At 41.3% G+C, this 23,930-nt stretch overlaps 2 protein-coding genes across 2 annotated transcripts; one reads left to right on the top strand and one right to left on the bottom strand.

The window, feature by feature from the left end:
- Positions 1-5,574: 5,574 nt before the first annotated feature.
- Positions 5,575-15,991, top strand: Srp72 (signal recognition particle 72). Its single transcript, XM_028170610.2, has 13 exons — positions 5,575-5,734; positions 6,067-6,301; positions 6,587-6,731; positions 6,972-7,162; positions 7,618-7,755; positions 8,394-8,526; positions 10,031-10,210; positions 10,912-11,073; positions 12,367-12,582; positions 13,627-13,724; positions 14,805-14,906; positions 15,266-15,370; positions 15,822-15,991. Exons 1-13 carry the CDS (start codon positions 5,632-5,634, stop codon positions 15,955-15,957), a joined length of 1,944 nt encoding a protein of 647 aa, XP_028026411.2. The 5' UTR covers positions 5,575-5,631; the 3' UTR covers positions 15,958-15,991.
- Positions 15,992-16,642: 651 nt separating this feature from the next.
- LOC114240127 (putative rRNA-processing protein EBP2 homolog) lies at positions 16,643-20,954 on the bottom strand. The gene is made up of 5 exons (XM_028170568.2): positions 20,691-20,954; positions 20,403-20,623; positions 19,395-19,553; positions 18,016-18,163; positions 16,643-17,036 (listed from the first exon to the last, which is right to left on the bottom strand). Exons 1-5 carry the CDS (start codon positions 20,742-20,744, stop codon positions 16,686-16,688), a joined length of 933 nt encoding a protein of 310 aa, XP_028026369.2. The 5' UTR covers positions 20,745-20,954; the 3' UTR covers positions 16,643-16,685.
- Positions 20,955-23,930: the final 2,976 nt, after the last annotated feature.

The raw sequence follows: 23,930 nt of genomic DNA, 5'->3' as shown, positions 1-23,930 counted from the left end.
CGGGCCGTCCAAGGTATTCGTAGCATACGTCGCCAGCACCACATCTCAAAAGCGTCGATTCTCTGCCCATCTGCGGCTTTGAGTGTCCATGTCTCTGCACTGTATAGAGCAATGGAGAAGACAAGGGTGCGGACCAGATGTATTTTAGTCCGGTGGGTAATATTATGGTCTCTCCAAATTTTGCTTTTTCTCTTTTTCTTTGTCTCAACATCAAAAGAAAAATAATTTGAACACAGAATAAATTCGCATACGTATTGATGTTTCCGTTTCCTTTCCTTGCACTTTTAGATTGTGAGAAATGTAAGATAGCAATGTAAGGAAAAACAAGTTTAATACCCATTATCGAAAAATCTGTGCGCGTGATGTTTAGTGTGATCGCATTGACAATTTGTATTAATAAAGAAGAAAAACAATAAATTTGCCTAAGTTAAGCCTAATTTTTGTTTTTACAGTGAACATTATAGATTTTTTTTAATTATGCCTCAAACCTTCATTCAAATTATGCATACGTAAGCAATTTCGTTCCGGTAAGTTTTCGATCCGGTGGTAGATTCTGCGAAGCTCTTTGTAGGGTTCGTGTTAACAATGTCGTCAGGTTTGAGCCCCGTGTAAAAACACAATGGAAATAGCCAGATCCATCATATATACCTAATTAAATTTTAATAACAAGGTCAACTGACCCCAAATTAAGATTCCCTGTACTGTGGAAACTAATGACTGATATACATACCCAAATTTTTCATTTCGTACGTTTTGGATTTGGTCATGATGACGGCTAGACCCCAATAACACACTTAGAAACATATATCACTAGAAATTTCTCACATTCTTTTAATTTACTTTTCGCTTTAAACCATAATAGACACCATAAAAAACTTAATTTATGTATTTTAGACCTAGACACCTCTCTACACTTTTTTGTGCGTTCATTTATTCATCTAATCTACTTTGAAGTTATCGAGGCTTGCACATCTTATTGTGTATTCAACATCGATTAAAACATAATCATTATGTAGAATAAAATAAAGTTAGCATGTACTTAAGTATGTAATGGATCTCATAAAAAAAATTTAAGTGACAAGTGTCGCAACTAGGTTTCATATTACAGTCACTTTCAGTGGTCGCGGCGGCTCAATGTGTTCAACATCCCATTTTGACATGTTTAATTTACACTAGTTTTAAAAGTACTAATACTTTCAACTTACATGCTCTTTAATTCAAATAACGCATACATAATAATTCTAATTAAGATTTTTTTTTTTTTTTTTTTTTTTTTTTTTTTTTTTTTTTTTTTATGATTGAAAGTTTACTGGTGGCCCGAAGGCCTTTCCAGTTTCACCAGGACAGGTGGGCGAGCAAAGGCTCAGCCAAGAGGGGTGGGATTTGCTAACAACTGCCCGAGCGCCTCCGAAGGAGACCTAACAACTCAAGAGCAATTGTTTCGCGAATGAATCTACTACCGGATCGGAATCGCGACCCGCTGAGAAGATCCGGCGAGAAACTTAGCGGGCTGATGCATGGGTTAGGTTGCACGTCGACCTCTTTGTCGAGTTCGACGAGTACGGTTACCGGGGTCCCTAAGCCTGCCCCTAGTATTAGAGCTGAAGGCATCTAATGCAAAGGTTATTGGATCTGATGGATCCGTAAGGACGTGTCTAGGGCGTCGACGGTGACTGGCTCCTGCATGATCAGGATTCGGAGAGTAGTCAGCGGCGGCAACGATAAGGCGATTATCATGACGCATAGCCTTATCGAAGTATCGTTCCGACGCTGACTTCATGTATTTCCGAATTGATTCGAGGCCCAGGTCGTCGTGTAGGTCAACGTTCCTCACGAACCACGGAGCGCCGACAGCTAACCTGCAAAAGCGGGATTGTAGGGATTGGAGGGTGTCTATGTGTGTGCGGGCCGCGTGAGCGAACACCACACTCGCGTAAGTCATGACGGGCCTTATGCAAGTTTTGTAAAGTGTCACCTTGTTCCGAAGGGACATTTTACTCCGCTTACAGATCATGGGGTAGAGTCTACCGAGAATAAACGCGGCACGGTCACGGACTGATTTTATATGCGGGCGGAATGTCATCGATGCATCCAGGGTAACGCCCAGGTACTTGACCTTCCTGGCCCAGGGTATGGGTTGTCTAAAGAGAGTAATCGGGGGTGTGAGATTCCTCCTCCTAATCCGGGAGGAAATCCGTGTGGAGCTTCCCCTCTGAAATAGCACCGCAGTACTTTTCGCTGGGTTGATGTCTATGCGCCATTTTCGGAACCACTGTCCTAGGGCTAGGGCTGCGCTCTGAAGCTTCTTCGCGATTAGGGACTTATTTCTACTAGAATAGTAAACAGTCGTGTCGTCGGCGAATAAAGCTAAATGGGTCGGCGGCGACCGGGGAATATCGTTGACGAATAAGCTAAATAGGAGGGGTGAGAGGACAGAGCCTTGCGGGACTCCAGCTGTGAGAGGTCGTGGGGAGGAGCGGGTTCCCTCGACTCGATATCGAAAAGAGCGGTTCGACAAGAAGTCCCGTATGATGAGCACGAGACTATCCGGCACGCCCATGTTGAATAGTTTGAAAATCAAACCATTGTGCCAGACTTTGTCGAACGCTTTTGCGACGTCGAAGAAGAGAGCTCCCGTGTATAACGGTTTTGGTCGATTAAGCCCCACAAGAATGTGCTCCGTGAGGCGGTGCACCTGTTGAACGCATGAGTGATTTGTACGGAATCCGAATTGTTCATCGATGAGAATGCCCTTGGATGAGACGAAATCTCTGAGGCGCTTGTAGAGCAGACGCTCATACAGTTTGCCTAGAGACATGAGGAGGCTAATCGGGCGGTAGCTCGTCGGATGATTTTTTGGTTTACCGGGTTTATGTATGCCGATAACGTCCGCTTCTTTCCACACCGCGGGAAAGATACAGTTCGCCATAGCGGCATTGAAAATAGATGCCAACATCACGATGAGTTGGACGGGTAGAAGTTTAATAACGCGGTTAGATATACCGTCGGAACCGGGAGCCTTGCGAGGACGTAGGTCTTTGATCAAGTCTTTAACTTCCATCGGGGTGACGGGTGGTAACGCATCCGAGGGTGGCAAGGAGGCTCTGCATTCTACCTCACTGTCTACAAATTCTACATGAACAGGGTCCACGGATTGAGTGCTGGGCGTGCACTGGGTTTGCAATGTATCGGCCAGCAGCTCTGCTTTTTCGTCATCATCAAAGGCCGCGAGTCGGCCTGAGGGGCCTACAAGGGGGGCATAGTTACTACCGTATCCGATTTGAGAGTACGAGCTAAGCGGTAGTAAGACCTTTGGGAGGGCGCGAGTCCTTCTAAGAAATCAGACCATCTGGCATCTCGGACTTCGGCGATGCGAGACTTTACGTCGCGTTGTAGGGCACGCATTCGAATACGATTTTCCGCGGTAGGATACCTGTCGTAGGCGCGTATCGAGGCGTTCTTAGCTCTAAGGAGTTCCCTAATATCATCGGACAATTTGAAGCGGTGAAGGAAGTCCTCCGCTACAACTTGTTTCGATGACCTATCTAATGTCGAGGTGATGTGTGATGTTAAGATGTCTATGGCTTCAGCGGTATCCTGAGGAGACGGGGTAGAGTCCGGGTTAAACGGGAGCGATGGTGGATCAGATTCAGCCAGGCTGATGCCCAGCGTGTGCCAATCCACCACAGTCCTCGTGACGGGAACGGAATCGGGAGCGCGACCGAGCTTCATGACGACGGGACGGTGGTCTGAATCTAACTCTGAAACTACTTCGATCGAGTGTAAGCGCAGAGTTACGTTTTTTAATAACGCTATGTCGAGTATATCCGGGCGATGCGCGATATTTAGCGGGTAGTGAGTCGGGGTTAACGGAGCGACGATATCGAAGGCGAGATCATCGACTAACGCGTCAAGCCGCCTGCCATTCGGGGTTGTGGTGTGTGAGTTCCACCTGATGTGTTTACAATTTAGGTCGCCCGCCAGAATGACAGAGCTCCCCATACCGAGCAGCGCCTCAATATCACTGCTTAGAACGATCTTATCCGGTGGAAGATAAACGGACGCGATAACGATCGGCGCGTGTCCCGTCAGTGAGATTCGGCACACTGATGCTTCAATATTAGCGAGCGCGGGAGGATCGAGCGGGACGCAATGCAGGGCTCTTCTATAGTAAATAACGGTACCACCACCACGGGCAGAGAGCCTGTCGTTCCTGACCATGTTATAGTTCGCGATTTTAGGGTCACGGCGCGCGGGCTTAAGTAGGGTCTCCTGCACTAAGAAAATGTCAATTTGATGGTCACGCAAAAAATCACAAACCTGATCACGTTGATTTGCGAGACCGTAAGCGTTAAAAAATCCTATTGTTACGGATAAGGGTTTTATTCTACTAATGTACGCCATTGATTACCGGCGGAGTGAGGGGAGGACGTACGTATTTAACGACGCGTATACGTCAGCGTATTCTTGCACAACGGCGATGAAATGTTGTGCAGTGGAGGCGGCGCGAATGGCGTCACCCAAAGCGTTAACACGCTCAAAGTTGATCGACTGGAAAAAGTCGATCGCTAGAGCGAGATTTTCGGACGCGGTCGGAGGGCAGGTCGCGGGGGAGGGACGTATCGCGGGGGTGGGACGAGTCGCGGGGGAGAGAGCTGTAGCCGTGTTCGTGTACGGCAACGGTTTAGCCCAAGCCGAGACGCTGGGCACCGACGCCGGCACGAAAGCAGGCTTAGCCTTCGGCACAGAGGGTACCGTGGCTTTGATGTCTGGGCCGGAAGCTCGGAGGCGGTTTTGACGGGCGACGCGGCGATTTATTTTTGGAGCTCGGGGGCATCCACGGTAGTTCGCGGGGTGACCTTGTGTTCGGCACAGGACACAGCTAGGCGGTTCCGTCGCGGTTTTTTGGTCGCGAGCGCAGAGGGCCGTGGCGTGATCGCCCAAACACTTAACACATCGGGGGCGCGCGTGACAGTTACGGGAAGAGTGCCCGTACAGTTGGCAGTTATGGCACTGACTAGGAGTGCCTTTTTTATGGGGGACTTCGACGGCAATACCGGAGAGCCTACAGACAGTCCGAATGTTAAAAATTTGCTTACCCTCGGGGGTAGGCTGGAGGGCGACTAAAACCATATTGTATGGCTCCCTACCGCGGCCGGTGTGCATGCGGTGCACGGAATTTACTGGTAGGCCTTGTTCTATCAGATCTGCCTTGACGAGATCGGCATCTAGCTCCTTCGGGATTCCACGTATGACAACGCGGAGTTCGCGCTCCTCCTGGAGCGTATAAGTGTGGAAACTTATACGCTCCTTTCGGAGGTAACTTGAGAGGGCCCTATGGTCGTCGGGTGTCGTTACTTTTATTTGAATCCCGTTGGCGAGATTACGGGCGCTGGCAAAATTAATATTTTTGGCCTTAAGGGCCAGGGAAACTCGGTCCCAAGCTGCCTTCTCTTGAAGGATAACCGGGGGAGGGGTCTGAGTTTTAGATTGCGCCACCGGTCGTCTAATTAAGATGTGATTTAATGCTGACACAAATAGCGACTTATCACTCAGAAAAAACAAAACGCACCCAAATCAGAACAGGTTGACACTTCAGAAGTGACGTTTCTTTGCACTGTTGTCAAAAAAATGTCAGCCAACAAGGAGAATAACCTTGTTCAGGCTTATCTTGAATTAAATAAATTTTGCCAGAGCAGTGACTATGAAAGAGCTTTAAAAGCTGCAGGGAAAAGTAAGTTATATTCGTTTAATAGAACATAAGATCTATGCGGCTAAACTAGTTAAAAACCAAGAATCAAACCTGTCCTCTCAACCCCTCCAACATCACTATTACATTATTACATTAATGTTGAATTATCAATTGGAAACGACTCATACTCTTTATCTGAAAGGACCAGTGCGGATTCAGGTGAATAATGTTAACTTCCAGCACATTCAATTCATATTGTCACTATTGTAACTTCAAATTCTATAATCTTATTTCTCAAGAAAATAGCATATACACAAGATACATATAATATAAAAGAACTTTAAAACTTGATTGCACGCATTAATATGTTCCAGTACTGCAGATAGCACCAAATGAGCAGAAAGCATTTCATTGCAAAGTGGTATGCTTTCTCCAACTCCACAACTTCAAGGAGGCTCTAGCGACATTAACCAATGCCAAGAACTCAGCGTTAGCAGCAGACCTGCTCTTTGAGAAGGCATACGCTCAATACCGTCTCAACTCACCTAAAGAAGCACTACAAACTGTTGATAGTGCCTCTGAGTTGACACCCGCTTTAAAGGAATTAAGGTCAGTATTCAATCCAGTAAACATCAATCAATAACTTTAAAATTTAACAACACATGAGATTCAAATATTGATTCATTTCAAACTACTGTAATGATGTTATCTTGAATTTGTATGGTTCAATTATGAAGAATTGATATTATAAATTATAACTGAACTTTTTATTAACATTCACATGAATTGTAAAGCAATAATACCATAATGTCTAAAATTGACAGACAATTTATTATAATAAGTACAATAAGTGATTGTGAAAGACACCAAACATTAAATAAATTTCAATAACAGGGCTCAAATTTTATACCGCTTAGAGCAATACCAAGACTGCTACAATTTATACCGTGATCTACTGAAGAACACCACTGATGAGTATGAAGATGAGAGGAAAGCCAACATGGCCGCTGTTGTGGCTAACTTGGCAGCACTTAACCCTGTAAGTAAGAAGTGTTTATTAAAAATAGGATGATCCTTTGTGCTACAATGTGTTCAAAAACACAAAGCCCATTTCAGTTCTGTTTATTATTCTACAAGAAATATGTCTTGTGAAAATGTAATCCAAGCAGTTAATATGCACTATGTACCTAACCTGCCATTAGTTCTCTAGTAGACGAAAAATTAAGTAACTTTGAAGACATACACATCACTGTTTATTATCCTTAAATTTTACTTGTAGACGTCAGAGCTGCCGCAGTTTGATGAAAACACATACGAATTGGCATATAACTCGGGCAGCACTTTGGCAATGCGGGGGAAGTATAATGAAGCTTTGTCAGTCTTAAAGAGAGCCGAACAAGCCTGTTCTGAGAGTGTAATAGATGATGGGGGCACTGAGGAAGAAGCTAAAGAAGAAGCTGCCATTATAAGGTAATGTAAAAGTGATATTTGAAGTCAGTGACAATATTATACAATCACTGCTTTAGAATAGTAATTGACATCATGGTTGAACTTAACCATTTAGGTTTATAGCAGACCTTGCCAATCATGTAGGAATTTGTAAATTTTTACATCAAAATGATTATATGACTGTTTCTTAATAAGAAAATAATGTCTACTCAGCATAGCCTGTTAAAATGTAAACCATTGGTCTGAATATTATTCTGAAAACCTATAGATGAAACTTGCTAAAAATTTTGTGGGGTGAATCAAATGACTGATAAACTTCATTACTACATGTTTACTATTTAGTTTTTTTTTAAATAATTATTTATGAAACTAGCATGTGGTAAGTGAATTATATTATAGTGGCATAAGTTCATGCTCCATCATACATGGAAATGGTCTAAAATTTCTTAAAACTAAACATAGAATGTGCTTTCCAGGGTCCAACAAGCTTATTGTCTTCAGCAAATAAACAGGGAGAAAGAAGCGGCTACTATTTACCAGAACATTCTGAAGGACAAACCCAGCGATCAGGCATTAGTCGCGATTGCTAGCAATAATATCATTGTTATAAACAGGTATGTTGTTTACACAGCATCAGATCCAAGCACATTCATATAAGTAATACACATGGGTATACATTTAATTGTTTTAATAAATTACTGACTTTTAATTGAATGCTTCGCACAAAGCCAATTCATAATTGAGATATTTCAATAAAAATATCCAGTATTGTTTATAATAATGATTAGAAGTATTTGATAGATGCTGGGATTCAGGATAAATAAAAATTCTACCGGAGTACAACTTAAAACTGTATTAGTACTTAGAACACTTAAAACACTTCAAAAACACTTTAAAATTCTCAATTCACTTTTTCCGCTTCGGTTCTGGTGATCTGTTCGCTATTTCGCTTCGAGTAGTTCAGATTACTGACTGACTGCGTGTCATCCCTTCAACGCTTTTATAGTCGATACGACATCCCTAAAATCGTCGAGAACATTCCTGACAAGTCGAGTACCTTCGATGTGTGTTTCCGCTATCTGACAATAGATGGCGTTGTACTCCTCGGGCGTTCTAGATGTTACTGGATTCTTCGATATTCGTTCGGCTATTCAACGATAGATGGCGTCACTCTTACCGGCATAACACATTAAAAAACAAATAATTGAATCGATGGTGTATTGTTTATTCATGTTTTATTCTTTCTTTTTAGGGACACGAACGTGTTCGATTCTCGTAAACGCATGAAGGCGGCCACTGCGGATGGACTAGAACACAAACTAAACTCCCGTCAACGAGCTGTCATCACTTATAATCAAGCCATACTCTCTATTTACTCTAATCAAGTAAGCTCTTCCCTTTTTTATGTATGACAATTGGATTCTTACCGGTATAATAGCCGGCAAACTTCTTGAGCATTTGTTGACGTAGTGGGGGTAAGTTCGCGCATGGTACACTCACGTGCAAAAACATTACTTACTCTGCGTCATAATGCTATTAAATTATTAAAATCAACATATGTATTTATTTATATATTTATTAGAACATCAACAAAACATATAGGTTAATAATTGTAATAATTTAATCTTGGGGTAAAATAGATATTCCTTCTATTAAGTCAAAACTAGAGCTGTTGCCAGGTCTTGGTTCAGTTGAAGCGAAGCTGGTATTTGTAATTTTTTTTTTCGTTATCATAATCTTGACCATCATCATCATCACTGTTTTCATCACCCGAGTCGCTATCATCGTGATGAGTCGACATAGGGCTCATCGGTGTAGTTTACAACTCGGTCGATTCGGTCTTCTTTTTTGTCTATAATTAATTATTTTTTGAAGATATTCGATTCGTAGTAATCGAATGCTACTTTTTTCAATTACCAGCTTCCGATTATTTTCTGTTCTTTTTTTCCATCTAAAGCCTAGCTCTTTCATAATACGTCGTAAGCTTCATTCCGAGCCATTAAAATTTATATCTTCTTTAAATTTTTCGAAGCCTTTCTACGGTACGGAGTTTCGCTGCTTGTTATGTAGTTATTATGATTACATCTTTTTATTACAGATTGAACGAAACTATCCATTCCGGTAACTTTCTTCTTCCCTGATCTTTTCTTACCCGGAGTCCGAAACACGGCGAGCAAGCCAGAGCCTTTAGCTTCCTTAATAATGCACCTAACAGTACTCACTGATGGTTTTGTTACTTCCGAAGTCTGTTTTAATTTTTCCATATCATTCTTCCCCTGTTTTATAATGAAGCAATATACGTCGTACACAATTTTTCTACCCTTTCTTTTGAATACTACACCGGTTTGTCGCGGCATAGTGTATGTTTTATAAAAAATCAACAAACACTCAACAAATAGCAATGGCAACAAAGTCCACAAGCAATTATAACAAATAACTTAACGATTAATAACGATAGACTTTCCACTGTACGCAAGCGTACTTTTGGGAGCAAGCGGAACGAGGGCGCAGTGCGGGACGCAAGGTTCGACTGATCTACCAATAACGCGCTCGATACGCTTTCCCCTGCCGTCGGGCCTCACCCTCACCACCAAAGTGATCTAAAATTCGGTTCTGCGCAGTCAAGGTCATTTGCTCAAGAAGTTTGCCGGTTACTATACCATTGTTGCCAGTGTTGAGTTCATAGAATTTTCCAGTTATTATTTCTTTTTTTTGTGAATATCTACGACCAGGCCTAGATTGTGAGTAGATTTGTTGTATGTTCCATGTCGTGTCAAAGAGGCTCCTCAGCAGGAAATTCTTCATCTATCACCAACTCAAAATTTGACACTGTATTTTTATTTATTTCGGATGCTTAATAAATTGACAAACCGTTTTCATTTTCAACAGCCGGACTTCTGCAAGCAGTGCTGTGTGAAGCTGGTCCGTGACTTCGGCGAGGATCGTCGCGCCGCCATTGTGGAGGCGTCCTCGCTCGTCAAGGAAGGAAAGGCATCGCAGGCAGTCAGCTTGCTGCTCAAACACGGAGGGACATTGACATTGGCAGCCGTACAGATACTACTCGTTAATGTATGGAAACCTTTATTATTATTAGTGTAGACGGTGCCCGTTCAGTGGTGTTGTTTCTGCATAGTGTGTCCAATCGCAGAACTTTCCCTCCCTTCATACAATATTACAACCAAAATCACCAGTGGTTAATTATTTTAATCGCTATTTTTGTTTGCCCCTCCGTTGCAATCAGCCAGTTAATGGACCAATAATTACCCATCGGTTCAGCCGAAGTCAACATAGAAGCCATCATCATCATCATCATTCTGTTGTCTAATTTGATCCTAATTGATATATATTTCTTCCAACAAAGAGAATCTTCAATATTAACTTTCTATTACTATTTTTATTTATTATTATTAAAAAACAAGTCTCAATGAAATTGCGTTCTACCACATTTCATAAAAACGATGGGCCGATTTTGAACAATAAACTTTTTTTCCTACCTAAGCTGAAAGCCTTGAGGGGCTATTTCAGCGTAACCTTAACTAGTAGGTGAGCTCACGGGGCTCAAACCTGACGACGTCGCTAACACGAACCCTAGCAAGAGTCGTGTTGCGCAGAATCTACCACCGGATCGGAAACGCGACTCACTGAGAAGATCCGGCGAGAAACTCAGTGGGCTGTGTCTGTGGGTTAATTTACTCGTCGAGCCCTTCGACGCAAGCGGCGGGTTCGACGAGAACGATGACCTGTTAGTATTACATTTAATGTTGTTGCAGGGTGACCGTAAAGCAGCGATCAAGCTGTTACAAGAGAGCGAGTACAAGCATCGTCCCGGAGTCGTGGGAGTGCTGTGCACGCTGCTCTGTGCCGACAACGAGCTGGAGAAGGCCTCGCTGATGTTCGATGAACTATACGAGCACGTCAAGAACGATGCAGAGGTAAGATGAACACTCTTTTACTGGTGGTAGGACCTCTTGTGAGTCCGCGCGGGTAGGTACCACCACCCTGCCTATTTTGCCGTGAAGCCGTTGTAACTATACTGAGACCTTAGAACTTATATCTCAAGGTGGGTTGCGCATTTACGTTGTAGACGTCTATGGGCTCCAGTAACTACTTAAAACCAGGTGGGCTGTGAGCTCGTCCACCCATCTAGGAAATAAAAAATAAAAAAACTTTTTGGCGGAAACGCGAGTAGTGAAGTTGTGTGATTTGTTTTATTTTGTCTATTTAGTGTTTCTTCAAGCTTAAATGTGTAATAACGGTGATCTATTAACTGTTTTATATCTGTAAAAGTGCACAAATGTGGGAAAATGAAACAAAGCCGCTGGACGTCACTTCTCGGGATCCTCCAATAAATCCAATGAAAAAGTCTCAGTAAATGACCACCATTTTACTGAGATTATATTTCATCCCATATCATCTTATCTCATTTCATTTAATTTCATGCCAATTGATTAAGTTTCCTTCGTTTTTTATTATTCATAAACTGTAAATAATTAAGACGGCGAATTATAAAAATCTTATTACTTGATGCTGGCTTAACCCAACTTTAAGCCGCTTTCAGACTACGCTATAATATAATAGCATATAGCTCATAGCACAACAATATCGCGCACCATACATTGTAATGGACACGTTCAAACTGTACTGTACTATAAATTATTGGCTAAGTACAGGCTGCTATACTATATGGCACTATAGTGTAGCCAGTGGCTGATTAAAGGTCTAGAGCGCCCTAGGCAATCACTTTATCGGCGCCCCTGTAATGGCCATAAATGGTCATCATAATACTATAAATTTTAATTAGTTGTTTTTGCAATTACGATGACGTTATATCATCAAACCCTAGACTTTAGTAGACCAGGACCCTTGTACTTACGCTAATGCGCGAATGAAATATGACGTTATAACTGTGAAGAAATCAAGAGGGACGACAGAACGAACATCGAAATTCATGATTCCTCTCTGCTCTGGGAAATAGGCCAAATAGGAATAATTTATTATAAATCAGCATTTAGTTCTTAATCGTCGATATGTTATTTTCTTTATTTATTTAAAAATTCTGAGCTCGCGCGCCCCTTGTAACTACACGATCCCTAAGCACGTGCCTAGTTTGCCTTACGGATAATTCGCCTTTAAGTATAGCGTAGTCTGAAAGCAGCTTTAGAGGTAGTATGTACTATGTTTCGGCTCGGTTGAAGCAAGTTTCGTCCTTACCCCCGTGCGAACAGAGGATGAAGCTGTACCGCGGGGCGTGGCGGGGCGCGGCGCGGTGCCACGGGCGGGCGGGGCGCGCGGGGGCGGCGGCGCGCGCGCACGAGGCGCTGGCGGCGGGGGAGCCGCGGGACGCGCGCAGCCTGGCGCGGCTGGTGAAGGCGCTGGCGGCCGCCGACCCGCCCCGCGCCCGGAGCCTGGCCGAACAGCTGCCGCCCTTGGACCAGCTCGAGGTCAGTCGATCGTCTCGCAACCTTACTCTATTGTACACCTGGACCAATTTCAGCTTCAAATAATTATTTTATTATACTGAGTGTTCGACGACCGCTTCCGAGAACGAAGACAGACGAACAGACGACGGTACTAATGACACCTTTGATTATGGGTAGGGAAAAAAATCGATCCTGATTTAATAAAAAAACGCAGTTATAAAACGTTTTATTAGCATTATTTACGCTCCATCGTATTAGTACAGCTAAATGAAATGATGTTTTCATAAAAAATACATTACTTTACTAAAAAAAAACCAGCAATGAAACAGAAAATTCGATCGTTTTTTTTTCGTCCCATCATTAAAGATGTTATTAGTACCATCGCCTGTTTTCGTTTTCGGAAGCGGACTCCTAACGCCCAGTATTGGCGACAAAAATATAAAAACCCCACCTTTTAATATGTACTCGGTATTTTAAAAACATAAGTTTAAAACAATTGATAGAGGATATCTAAAGTATTATTTAAGTAGATATCACCGATACTTATTGCTTGCACTTATGTAAGTATGTTCTGTATTACAATACGTAAACTCCGCAAACCTAAGACATAAAGTCTAAATTTCTTTAAGATAACAATCATGCTTCGTGAGTCGTTAATTAAAATCACTTTACCAGTTCAATCGCGTTTCTTTATTGTCATTATATTATTTCCGATGCTCCCAATACCAAGTTATAATGATCGTAAGAGACAAAAAAACGCGAGAAATATGTGTTAGGACATCGTGTACCGTTACCACCACCCTGCCTATTTTTGCCGTGAAGCAACAATGCGTTTCGGTTTGGAGGGCGGGGCAGCCGTTTTAACTACACTGAAACTCGGAACTCATATCTCAAGGTGGGTGGCGGCATTTACATTGTTGATGTCTACGGGCTCCGGTGACCACTTGACACCAAGCCAACCGCAAGCTCGTCCACACATCTTAGCCATAAATAAAAAAATAACGAAATACATAGTAGATTTCATTAAATTTATCGAAATTTCCATCGAATGATTTGTTATTGCAGACGAAAATCGATATTGACGCCCTGGAATCGTCGAAGTGGATGATGGGAGCTAAAGTCGTCAAGAAGACTGTTCAAAGCAAGCAGGAACAATCCCCCGGGTACGGACCTCGCTCAGTGGCATAAGTACAAGTTTGACGTTTACAGCCGCCAGGGAACAGCTCGTAGAAAACGTTTAAGGTTTAGAATATTAGGACGAAGTTATACAATTATTATTTTGTCATCGGTCCTTGATACGCGCGCGAATGTTTCAAATCGATCGGACGTATTCGTGCTTGTTCTCGTAGAACGCGCGGGTGCGGCGGCGGGTGCGGGCGCGGTAGACGTAGCGAGTTCGTGTTCACATTGGTCGCCAGGCGTTTGCTTGAGCTTGACTGTTTTCAGAGATTGAAAACATGGATGACGATCTTTTATAATTTTTAACCGAAAATTCGTACGTAATATGTACCTAAAGTGGAAGATGATAAAAATTTTAATCGATGTGCATGAAATTAATAAAGAAAGAACGGTATGGTGAATTTCACACTTTATTCATATTTCTTTTGTATTTAAAGACATGATATCGTTTCTAGCGACAAGTTCATACTGGTTGAACTCACCTGACGTCGCGAGGGAATCGCGCGCTTCGCCGCTAGTTTTTTTTTTTATTGCTAGATGTGTGGACGAGCTCACAGCCCACCTGGTGTTAAGTGGTTACTGGAGCCCATAGACATCCACAACGTAAATGCGCCACCCACCTTGAGATATAAGTTCTAAGGTCTCAGTATAGTTACAACGGCTGCCCTACCCTTCAAACCGAAACGCATTACTGCTTCACGGCAGAAATAGGCGGGGTGGTGGTACCTACCCGCGCGGACTCACAAGAGGTTCTACCACCAGTAAAAAGTTCGACGTGAACACATCCATACAACTAGCGCGTTTGATATAGCCGCGAGCGCCAGTCGCTAGCTTGCCCGCTACTTATATTAGACCGCGCGTGCGTTTCGTACGTGAACACTTGTATATTACGCCATATGTTTGATATTTCGTGACCGCGCCCGTCACCCCGCCCGCAGCCGCGCCCGCGTGTCAACGTGTATGAAGACTTCAAGCCGCGGAATATGACGTTCAAATTATTCCGTTCTTAACCGAGCTAGTAAAATCGTATCGTAAAATAATATAAAACATCTATCTGCCAACAGAACTCCCGGCTCTGAGTTGGGACAGAAGAAGAAAACGAAACGCAAGCGCAACAGCAAACTCCCGCCGAACGCAGACCTCTCCAAACCTCCCGATCCGGAAAGGTAATTAATTATATGCTATAATTATACTATTTACATATTTGTTCTATTATCACTACAGGCAGGTCCCCTCCAGTGGCGTAGCGAGGGGGGGGGTCAAGGGGGATATCATGCCTCGGGTCTTACAAAAATACTGGATATAATTTTTTATTTACTATAATCGATTTCACGAAAATATATTTTAAATTTAGTGCCAGCGCAATATAATAAATATTAATTCGTAAATAAAAAGAAAAAAAAGGACCACTAATAGTCTAAATAGGGGCGGTAAAAAGACACATTACCGGACGCTCAGAAAAATTAGTGACTTACGTTTTCATAACACCCTGTATTTAAGAATATTATTAAATTTTGTTTTGCAGGTGGTTGCCAAAGTACGAGCGAACCGCGTACAGAAAGCGACGAGGCATTAGACGTGACGTCATCAAGGGTAGCCAAGGAATGTCCACCACTGCCACGGATCAATAGTAAGTCAACTTGTATTATCATAGGGATCACAAACCCACCCACCCAAACCCGCACACACACACGCGCACGCACGCACACACACACACACAACACGCACACCCACACACGCACGCACGCACGCACGCACACACACACACACACACACACACACAAACACACACACACACACACACAAACACACACGCACGCACACAAACACCCACACGTTTAGACATAAGGTTGAAGTCTAAATTGCCACAGGATCAAGATAAAGTAATTTCCTCGGATAGCGAGTTGGTGAACACGTTTGGTATGTAAATTTATTAAAATTAATATTGATATCAGTACCAGGATTGAACTGCGAGCAAAATTGTTAAGAAAATTAGATCATTCATAATCCATTAATAAAATGAATGTAATTAAACAAAAACTGGAAACTATTGGAAAATAAATACGATTATTATTTTTTAGTGACATGAGTAAACAGCAGACCACGCCTACCCCGGCGACCTCTGCGAAGAGTCCCCGGGTCGAAGTCAAGCAGACCGAGAGCGCTTGGCAACGCAAGCAACAGCAGAAGAAGAAAGGCAAGGGACGTAAATGGTAGTAGCGCCGTAATAAATGTCATTTTTACTTGATAATATTGTTTTATTTATGACCTCTAATACCTACTATTTTTCTATTATATTTTTTAAATCGCGCACTGTCATGCCGCTTCAATTTAGGATTCCCTGTTATGGGTACCAGTACCAGGTACAGTACATTACTAGTGGCAGGACCTCTTGTGAGTCCGCACGGGTAGGTACCACCACCCCGCCTATTCTGCCGTGCAGCAATAATGCGTTTCGGTTTGAAGCGTGGGGCAGCCGTTGTAACTATACTTAGACCTAGAGCTTATATCTCAAGATAGGTGGCGCATTTACGTTGTAGATGTCTGCGGGCTCCAGTAACCACTTAACACCATGTGGGCTGAGAGCTATAAAAATCAAGCAATAAAAAAGTCCGAGTTTTTTTACGTTCTCGATAGCGTATAAGTTAACTGAAAGTATGCAATTGGAACAGCGCCCCTAGCGGCAGACGTAGGCAAACGTTCCTACTCCAACATACAAGCTTTATTAAAAATGTGAAAAGTGAAAATGAAACTTCACAATATAATAATTTATAACTCATAAATGAATATTTTGAACAAAAATAACGGTATGGCGCAAGTTGTTTCAGGTTTTTTTTTTTCGTACGGTCTGCAATTAATTAGGAAAAAAACAGGATTCTCATTACATTAAAATACAACAATACACTTATATGATTTATTAAAAATAGCCTTAAAATATATTGTCACTATCGCTTATTTTTTCGTTTAGATTTGCCTGGCCTTTGGTTTTTCTTCTTCGTATTGAAAGTTTTATTTTTGAAATTAACCGATTTTTTGGAGGCTTTGTTAAAACCGTCCATATTGTGAGTAGATTCTCTTGTATTCAATTTGGACCCTTTCTTCTTACCACCGAAACCAAACTTTTTGTTTTTGAGATCCCTTTTTTTGGATATTTTATCCTGGACTCCTTTTCCTTTGCTATTTTTGCTTTTTTTGTCGTCCAAAAAGTCTAAATCTGAGGCTTTTCCTTTCCTTACACGTTTTAATTGTTCCAACATCTGCTTCTTTTCAGCGGCTTGTTTCAATTTCGTGTCAATCTAAAAAAAATATATAAAAAATGGAGGTTAGGTTAAAATTAATAAATAAGGAATATTTTCTAAAACTTCTGTAATTACAATAATAAAACGAAAATGACTAATAAATTGGCTTAAACATGTTAGTCCATATGGAATTCAATTTTGCTTATGAGTTATACGTTGCTTTAATACATTTAAAAGAATACATTTTAATTTTAGCATTTTCTATCTGTTCTACTAATATAATAACTGTTTCATCATGATACGAGAATATGTATTGATTATTGTTTCCAAAAGATAAAATTGGAACCAAAAAATAGGTCCAGGTTGTAAGGGAAGAAAGTACAAAGAACAGAAAATTAAAAGCTGAAATATTCCAATAAAGCACAACACTTATGGTGGGATGTATTCTGAGCCTGCATGGGTAAACACCACCATCCTGCCCTATTTCCAATGTACAGTTCAGTTTTAAGAATTCGTGACAAATGTTACAGAAAACAATTTAAACTTTGACTTGTTCTATCTCTCTACTTCTACAACTAAAATAACACAAATAGCCATTTTCGTCACAAGTACTACTATGTTCTAGTTCAAAGATGAAACAACCAACAATACATTTGAATTTGGTTCCAGTATTCACTTAACATTAAAAACAAAATAAGGCAGAGTTAGGCAATCCAGACACTTATAAACAGAAATAGACTTATTTACCTCACCGGTGCACCACGTAGTGCACCGGTGACTTACGTGGCAGTCATTGTGTTAACGCCTTTAGCATGATAGCTGAAGTGTCAGTATGATATAATGATTTTAACTTTAAAATTGACCATATCAAAATTAGAATGATTTCCAATTTACTATCCGTTCTAATTTGAACAAGATATTACTTTGGATAACATAATAGTAGAATTTGCGCATAAAGAATTATGTGAATGAGCTTCTAGTAAAATTATATGTATTATGTAAAAATATTTTTTTGGTTGTACTGTTTATAACTAACCTGTACTCTCTTAGCAATCTTCTTCTGTTCTCTTAACTGTCGAACTTTCTCGACGCGCGACTGTGCTGCTTGCTTGGCCATCAAATTCTTACGTACTTTCTGCATGTGCTCATCTGTCTTAGCCATTTCAGCAAAATAATCATCAGGTCTAAAAAATTAAAGAGTTTGTAATTTCTATATGTATTTGAATAGGCTAATGGATAAGACACCTAGTGTAAACATATACAGGTATGCAATATAATTGAGACTTTGACATGTCCAAAGATAAGTAGTGGAATAACTGTGATGTCTACAGACCATGGAAACTCAGACCTCATATGGTAATTAACATTGAAGTCTTAAATGTTATTAGTGCACATGTGTTAGATGTGCAGCAACTTGACTGTGCACCTAGCATCGCTGTAGTCCACATGCAACAGAAACCACTCATCAAGCCTGTTACAGTCAATCAAATTACAAATAGAAGCAGGCCCATCCATCTCGATAAAAATACATCAGCAACATTAGGGAAAACTTGGAAGCATGGAAAGTTTATGTTCTACTTTTTCTGTTTTAGCTAAATGAATTCCAAAAATTTTTTACTTTCACGTAAATGTTGACAAATTAAATTAAAATGCCAAGAAAATTATTAAGATTGTAACTACAGTCAAAACCGTTTACTGCGACATCGTTTAGAACAACATGCCATTTATAATAACCTAGAACAAAGGTCCCGGCTGAATGCTATATGACCGCCTTATTATAAACATTGCTTTATAAGACATGGCTAATAATGACATACCTCATAAAATGACCACATTTAACTAATATTGGATTATTTTAACTAATATTGGAATATTGGAATATTGGATATTTGGAGAATTAGATCTGTTAGAACAACCGGCTAAGCTGTATTGTAAACAATTTGAATAGGTATCCACATTTGTCTTCAATGGCTATTAAAATCAGGAAAGAAAACAATAGGATTTAGTTTATTGTAGGGTCTTTTCTAATTCTTAGAAACAAAACACGTGCATGCAGTAGTCAAAGCCCGCTTCTTCATGTCTTCAGTTAGTTTGTTACTTATCTATACACAAGACGCACCAAAACTTTGTGGAGCTACTCATGAAACTTTCAAAATGTCACAGAGAAAAAGAAAACAAATTAATATTGAAGAAAAATCGCATATTATGTAAATATATTTTTCCAATAATTCCCTATCGATTTGTTTGTACTTGCACAATACACACTAAACAGCACCGGTTGTTACGACTATCGGTTTTTACAACTGAATATGAGCAGTCCCTTCGATGTTGTTATAACAGATTTTGACTGTAATTAATTTTGAACAAACAAAATACTAACATTCAAAAGAAGTTGATATTTTAGATACAACTTACCTTCTAGTGGCAATACCAAGTTCTTTGAGCTTTTTAAGTCCTTCTACTACAGCAGCTTGTGCCTGTCGGTGGATTAAATTCTCACGCTTAAACTCATTCAATACTGGATCTTGAGTAGGATCATACTGAATATTACCCTTACTATTTTCTTTCAGATTCCTGTTGATGCATAAAAAGAGTGATACTATCTAATAAATTTGAAAAAATTGTGTTTAATATAACAAATACATAGAATTCGCAGCAAAATATTTAAAATACTTATAAATATATTGTTTGGATTCTACTTTGTTGTTTCTGGGACCACTAAATGCCAGGTGAACTAACAGCCTTCAAATAAGTGTTTACTGGACTCCAGAGACCTCAGAACAGAATGCTGACAACCTTGTGTTATACAACACCTATCCAATTTTCTTAAACCAGGTGGCAAGACATGACAAAAAATTCTACTTGACCAATACAGGTTATTAGTACATTTAATAAAATCTAGGTAAATCTATTGGAATGTCATAGTAAGTTACTCAAAGAAAATAGAAAAATTAGTATTAATAGTCCAAATCTTTAAAATTATACAATCTTATTAAAACATACATATTTATTTAAATTCAACGGGGGCAGCTGTTGTAACTAACTATACTGAGATTTTAAAACTCATATCTCAAGGTGGGTGGCGGCATTTACGTCGTAAATGTCTATGGGATCCGGTTACCACTTAACACCAGGTGTGTCATGAGCTAGTCCACCCATCAATACAATAAAAAAAACCCTTATTTAGAGGTAATTTTTTACATGGAAAATAGTACTAAGCTAAGTATTTATTTTTGTGTTTTATATGCTATAGAATGTCGAATAGGAGAAAAGGAACCGCCTTTTTTGTGACGAAATTATTATTCTGATATTCATAACATTATGCTTCAACCAACATGGTTCATTATATTCTCAAAATGAGATCAGTCTAGGACAATAACTACACTACAGTTTACGAAACTTAGTTACATGCCATGTACTAACTTCCTTCTCTGTGCTGTTTCTTGCATTTGTAACGCAACGTCTGGAGCCATAGGCGCGATTGTTGTAACCAGATCCAGCTTCTCCACCCATGGCAGATTTAATTTTATCTCGGTTAACTTGACTTTTAAGTCCGCAACGTTATTAGTGTATTTCTTTTCAATCTTTTCTATTTCTTCGTTGAGACCCGGTTTTATTAGACCCTTCGCGAATGCTTCTTGTAACTGTAGCAGAATTTAGAGTTAGACAATTGGAAATGATGTCACAGTTTGAGAATCTTTTTTTACTTGCCTCTTCATCTGAATCTAAATCCGACTCGCTGTCATTGACAATAAAATCAGTCATTTTGACTATTTGGTTAAAGAAGTGGTTTAACAAAAATTTTGCAAACCAGTTAAAAATACTTGAGTCAATGTTAGTAATCCGTAGAAGTGTTAATCACAAGATGTATTTTTGTCTTGTTAATGATAACTTAACCTACGAGACACAAGAAACGTGCACTTGACAGTCGGTACCATATACCATAGATTTCTTTTTGGTACATATTTCCTTATTGGGAAAGGCAAAGGGATCTAAGGCCATTCAGCGTTATCTGTTCTATATGCTATATATGGCCGTTTTCCAATTACAGCACAAGAGCGCATTATGCGGCATAATGCTCAACTAAGCTTCAGCATAATTCGGCATTGTGTGACACTGAGTCGCATTATGGTCTGTAATTAACCATTATTTAATGGTAGTTTTCCAATTACAGAGCCTCCAACACGATGGACCGACCTCATAAAATCTGTGACTCAACATAAACGATTGCTCTCAGTCTGTGAAACACCGTGCCACATGGCGTCGCATCGCGAGAGCATCGGTATCGCAGGATCCAACTGATGCATGACCACGACCACTCTGTCAAGAGTGTACGAATAGGAAGAAAGTACTATATAATTTCTAAAATAAAAATTTCAATAAGGCCGAAGCCAAGTCTTATATATATTCCAACCCTTGTAAAATGGCAAATCCGAGTTTTGCTGTCAAATCCAAATCGGCTTTTTAAAACTTAATTGAAATAAAAAATTCAAGAAACAAAATATCATAATGTTATGAACAGGGCCATAACTTCGTCAAATCCTTGTAATCGCATTTTTAGATATGTCCAACTGTTGAATTTATAAATTCACAAATTGGCTTAAAACTTTCTTGATTTCTTAATAATAGCTGAAGAGTACGCGGGACGTCCTCAGCATTTTCATAACAGCAGACGGTCAATAAACACTAATCTATCCAGTGAGAAAGCAGAACAACTACGGTACCATAGATAATACACCGTACTTCACCGTAAATATTTAAGAGTCATACAAGGGAAAATGAAATAATTTCGCTCGATGTGGCTTCCTGGGACTTTTCAAAAAGTCCATTGAATTCATAATAGACTCTCAATATTAAGAAGGGGTTATTTCATTAAATCTTAACCAATATCTACTAGGTGTGAATTCATCTCACCTCTTTAATTTCATATAAGTGGGTTACCACCTTTGATTTCTGAGGTGAATGAAGTTAGCCCCTCAAAAAAATTTTTTTTTCCTATTTTATACTTATTTTCTATTAATTCGTTTGTTCATCATTTGTTTATGATTGTTCACTGTTAATAATTGTTTGTTCTGCATTTATTTATTTAAAAAAAATATTTAAAAATGTACCTACAAGTTAGCCCCTCTTTTTTTTTTTTTTTTTTTTTTTTGGTCAGGAGGAAATCGCCGGACTTCCGCCCTTTTCTGGGGATACTGGGCGGGGTATGTCAGAGTCGAACTGACTAAAACCTCCTGTCGCTCAACAACCAACGTCCAAACCTCGCATGAGACAGAACTCATGACAAGGCAAAGGGGGGAAAGTGAAGCGTTTAGTGCGGAGCACATCTCTCCCATCACCCTCCCCCTCGGGACGCCGGACTGGCGGTCGTCGGCGCCACGACCACCAGCCCTCTCGGTCGGCAGACTGTCCGAAGCCCGCCTAGATGGCGCCGGTTAGAGTGGGTTACCCTACGGAATACCCCGCTGGGCCAGAACCAGCGTGGGTCGAGGATAGCCGGCCTTCCATCACCCGGATGCTCTTGCGTAAAACGCGTGCAGAGCAGCTTGCACGTCGTCTTCTTAGGCCCCCCTCGCCGGTCCCCAGACCGACATGTGAGGGGGACCCGAAACACTTAGAGGGCCAGGGCTTGGGCGAAATCCGCCTCCCTGGCCCCCGCTCGACGGCGGCGGGATTGTGCGTCTCTCACGCGCCCCGCCGCCTCCTTCTGCGAGATGGTGCACTCGCAGAAGTCGAGCATCGCCTTCCACGACTCGTCGTCGCCGAGCATCGATGCCACAACACTCGGCAACGACAAGTCGGTTCCTATTTTTGCGACGAGGACACGGCGCCACCCCTCCCATGCGGGGCAGGCGACGAGCGTATGCTCTGCCGTGTCCAAGTCGCAACCACAATGGTGGCACTCTGCCGTCGGCTCGGCTGTGATCCGGTGCAGGAACTCACCGAAACAACCATGCCCAGTGAGCACCTGCGTAAGCCGGAAAGTGAGGCGTCCTCTGTCACGATTCACCCAATCCACAAGGACCGGGCGAATCGCCTCGACGGTCCTACGACCAGCCGAAGGATCAGCCAGCCGTCTGGACCACGACTCCAGCACGGACCGCCGAGATTGGGCCCTCCGTGCTCTGACCACACTGGGGCTGGGACGCGCCACGCCCCGGGCACGAAGTTCAGCCCGCCACCTATAGTCAGCGGCGAGCGCCTCCGCTTCCAGAACCCAAGGCGGCGTCCCAGCCAGTACACACGCCGCCTCAAAGGAGATGGTGCGATAACCACGGATGACCCTGACCGCGATGGTGCGTTGCGGCCGTTGCAGCAGCTTCGCCACCCCCACGGCCAGGGACTGGCCCCACACGGGCGCCCCGTATAGGGCCATTGATCGCACCACCCCCGTATAGAGACGGCGCGTCACCTGGTCAGGCCCCCCGACGTTGGGCAGAAGCCGGCTTAGCGCGCCGGCCACCCCCAACAAACGAGGGACCAGGTTCTGAAAGTGAGCACGGAAGGTACAAGTTAGCCCCTCTAATGCAATTTTTAATATTTTTTCATCCTTAATGACTCGTAAATATTCATTTTCGATTGTTCTTATATAAAACACGTTTGTTCTCTTTCGAAATTACTCGTTTTTTGTTTAATTTACTATTTTTATTAGTTGAATAAATGTATGCAAAATATGTGTACTGCGCATGCGTCAACTATAATGCCTAAACTTTCTACGCGGTTTTAATCGTGAAAAAAAAAAACAAATATAAATCCTGAAGGAGCAATTAATTGGTATACAGTTTAATTAAAAAAATTAAAAAATAAATAAATGAAATAATGTGCATTGGCGTTAAGTTAGACCAAATACATTTTTTCCATCCTCTTACCTATCGTATTAAAATGTTATTTTACTAATGTTAGGAATATAATTTCGACTGTGTAAAAAAGTTATTATAATGTATACCTATA

The sequence above is a fragment of the Bombyx mandarina genome, chromosome 22, assembly GCF_030267445.1.
Source record: "Bombyx mandarina strain Sakado chromosome 22, ASM3026744v2".
NCBI lineage: Eukaryota > Metazoa > Arthropoda > Insecta > Lepidoptera > Bombycidae > Bombyx > Bombyx mandarina.
The sequence above is the reverse complement of the archived record's forward strand: the minus strand, read 5'-3'. Positions and strand labels throughout refer to the sequence as shown.